The 1,620-nt window shown below is 63.8% G+C and overlaps 1 protein-coding gene across 1 annotated transcript in view; it reads left to right on the top strand.

Annotated features, from left to right (window-relative positions):
* Positions 1-1,511: 1,511 nt before the first annotated feature.
* The window catches only part of LOC104520980 (thromboxane A2 receptor-like), a gene marked incomplete at its 3' end in the record, with an annotated part of 842 nt that continues 733 nt past the window's right edge, over positions 1,512-1,620 (top strand). Inside the window, 1 exon segment of the mRNA XM_029083711.1 lies at positions 1,512-1,620. This exon segment is cut by the window's right edge and continues 482 nt beyond it. Within this exon segment, the coding sequence (XP_028939544.1) occupies positions 1,512-1,620 (109 nt within the window).

The following is a 1,620-nucleotide window of genomic DNA, read 5'->3' as shown; positions in this document are numbered from 1 at the left end:
AGCCAGTCCGGACACGGCCCCAGAGGAGGATGTTGCAATGTCTGGCCCCATCCCAGGCGCGGGACAGGCTGTGGGATTGGCACACGCCTCGGGTGTGTGTGGTGGCTCCCCACTCTGCGGCCACCCTTGCACTGGGGGCCAGAAAGAGGGTGGCAAATGGGGGGGTGCCAGGCTGTGGGACATTGCACAGAGCTCACCCAGGTCATGGGGACACAGAGTGGGGCCAGCTGCAGGACCAGCCACTGGGTTTGGCACCCATTGGGGCTGGCTTGAGGTTTGACTTGGGGATGGGGATGGAGGGCAGGTGGCAGTGCCACCCTGAATGAGCGGGAGGTGGGGATGCCGGGACTCCCACAGCTGGGGGCCACCGCAGCAGGGTCTTTGCAAAGGCAGTGGGTCAGGATACAGCCAGGCATCCCACGGGGGCCACCGGGCTGGGGATGGTGTCAGCCAGCAGTGTGGGGTTGGGGCAGACAGGGTGACAAGGACATCCACAGCCTGGAGAAATGGGTCCCAGGAGGAGAGGAGGGGTTTGAGCCTTGGGGTGCCTGGTCCCTGCAGGGGGTCTAGTCCCCAGGGTGCCTAGCCCCTGCTGTTGCAGTTCCTCATCCCACATAACTCCATTTGCAGCCTGAACTAATTAGTGATGGAAGCAGCAGCCCTGGGGCTTCCCAGATGCCGGATGCTTCCTGGCCCTGGGTCATTGCCCAGCAAGGCAGCGTGGCATCAACCGGGCTGCCCATGACCGCAGCCATCCTTGTGCGCTCGGCCACAGCTACCAGGCCAACGTCCTGGTGACAAACCCTCAACTCCAGTTGCAGTGGGACAACAGGGATGTCAGACAGGCAATCTGGCTGCATGTCCCATGGCTGTGGGTTGGCCATGGTGCCAGTGCCAGGGGTACAGCACACAGCTCCAGGCATGGACAACCCTTCCCATGCCTCAGTTTCCCCACCACACTGTAGGAGCAGGGCCTCTCCCTGTTGAGCTGGGTTGCTGAGAGGAAGGTGCAGGGAGAAGGGGGGGGTGTCAGGATCAGGCTCCAGTGCAGCTGCCCTGTGCCTGCACCCCTAGTCCTTCAGAGGGGGCGGGTAGATGTTCCCAGGGGTGTCTGACTGTGTTCCCCCTGGGGCGGGAAGGAGCTGGTGCTGTCAAAGCCCTGCTTCTCCAAACACCCCTCACACCAGATTACAGCCTCGTGGCACCAGCCCCATGTGGCTCACAGCCGGGGACGGTTAATCCCAGCCAGCTGTGGGGCTGGGGCCCCCCACACCCGCTACCGCAGCTCTGCTGCTGCCTGCTGTGGTGATTCCTCCGCAGCCTGGGGGTGCCCCAGGCTCAGGCTGGGTGATGGGTGAGTTTGGGCCTGGGGGAGTTGGCCCTAAACCCCCCTCTTTGTCCCCACAGGGCAGGGCAGGATTAGTGCCAGCACGAGTCGGGACCACACGCCATGGAGCTGAGCCAGGAGGGTGACTGAAGGTGCTGGAAGGAGCAAGATGGGGTGGGGGGATATGGAGCCCCCCAATGGCAGCACAGCCGGACGGTCAGACATGTGCTTCGGGGTGTTCAATGCCAGCGAGGGCCGCAGCAACGCGCAGAACAGCATCACCTCGCCCTGGT

Source organism: Antrostomus carolinensis, unplaced genomic scaffold (genome assembly GCF_000700745.2).
Source record: "Antrostomus carolinensis isolate BGI_N321 unplaced genomic scaffold, ASM70074v2 scaffold40022, whole genome shotgun sequence".
NCBI classification, from domain to species: domain Eukaryota; kingdom Metazoa; phylum Chordata; class Aves; order Caprimulgiformes; family Caprimulgidae; genus Antrostomus; species Antrostomus carolinensis.
The sequence above is the reverse complement of the archived record's forward strand: the minus strand, read 5'-3'. Positions and strand labels throughout refer to the sequence as shown.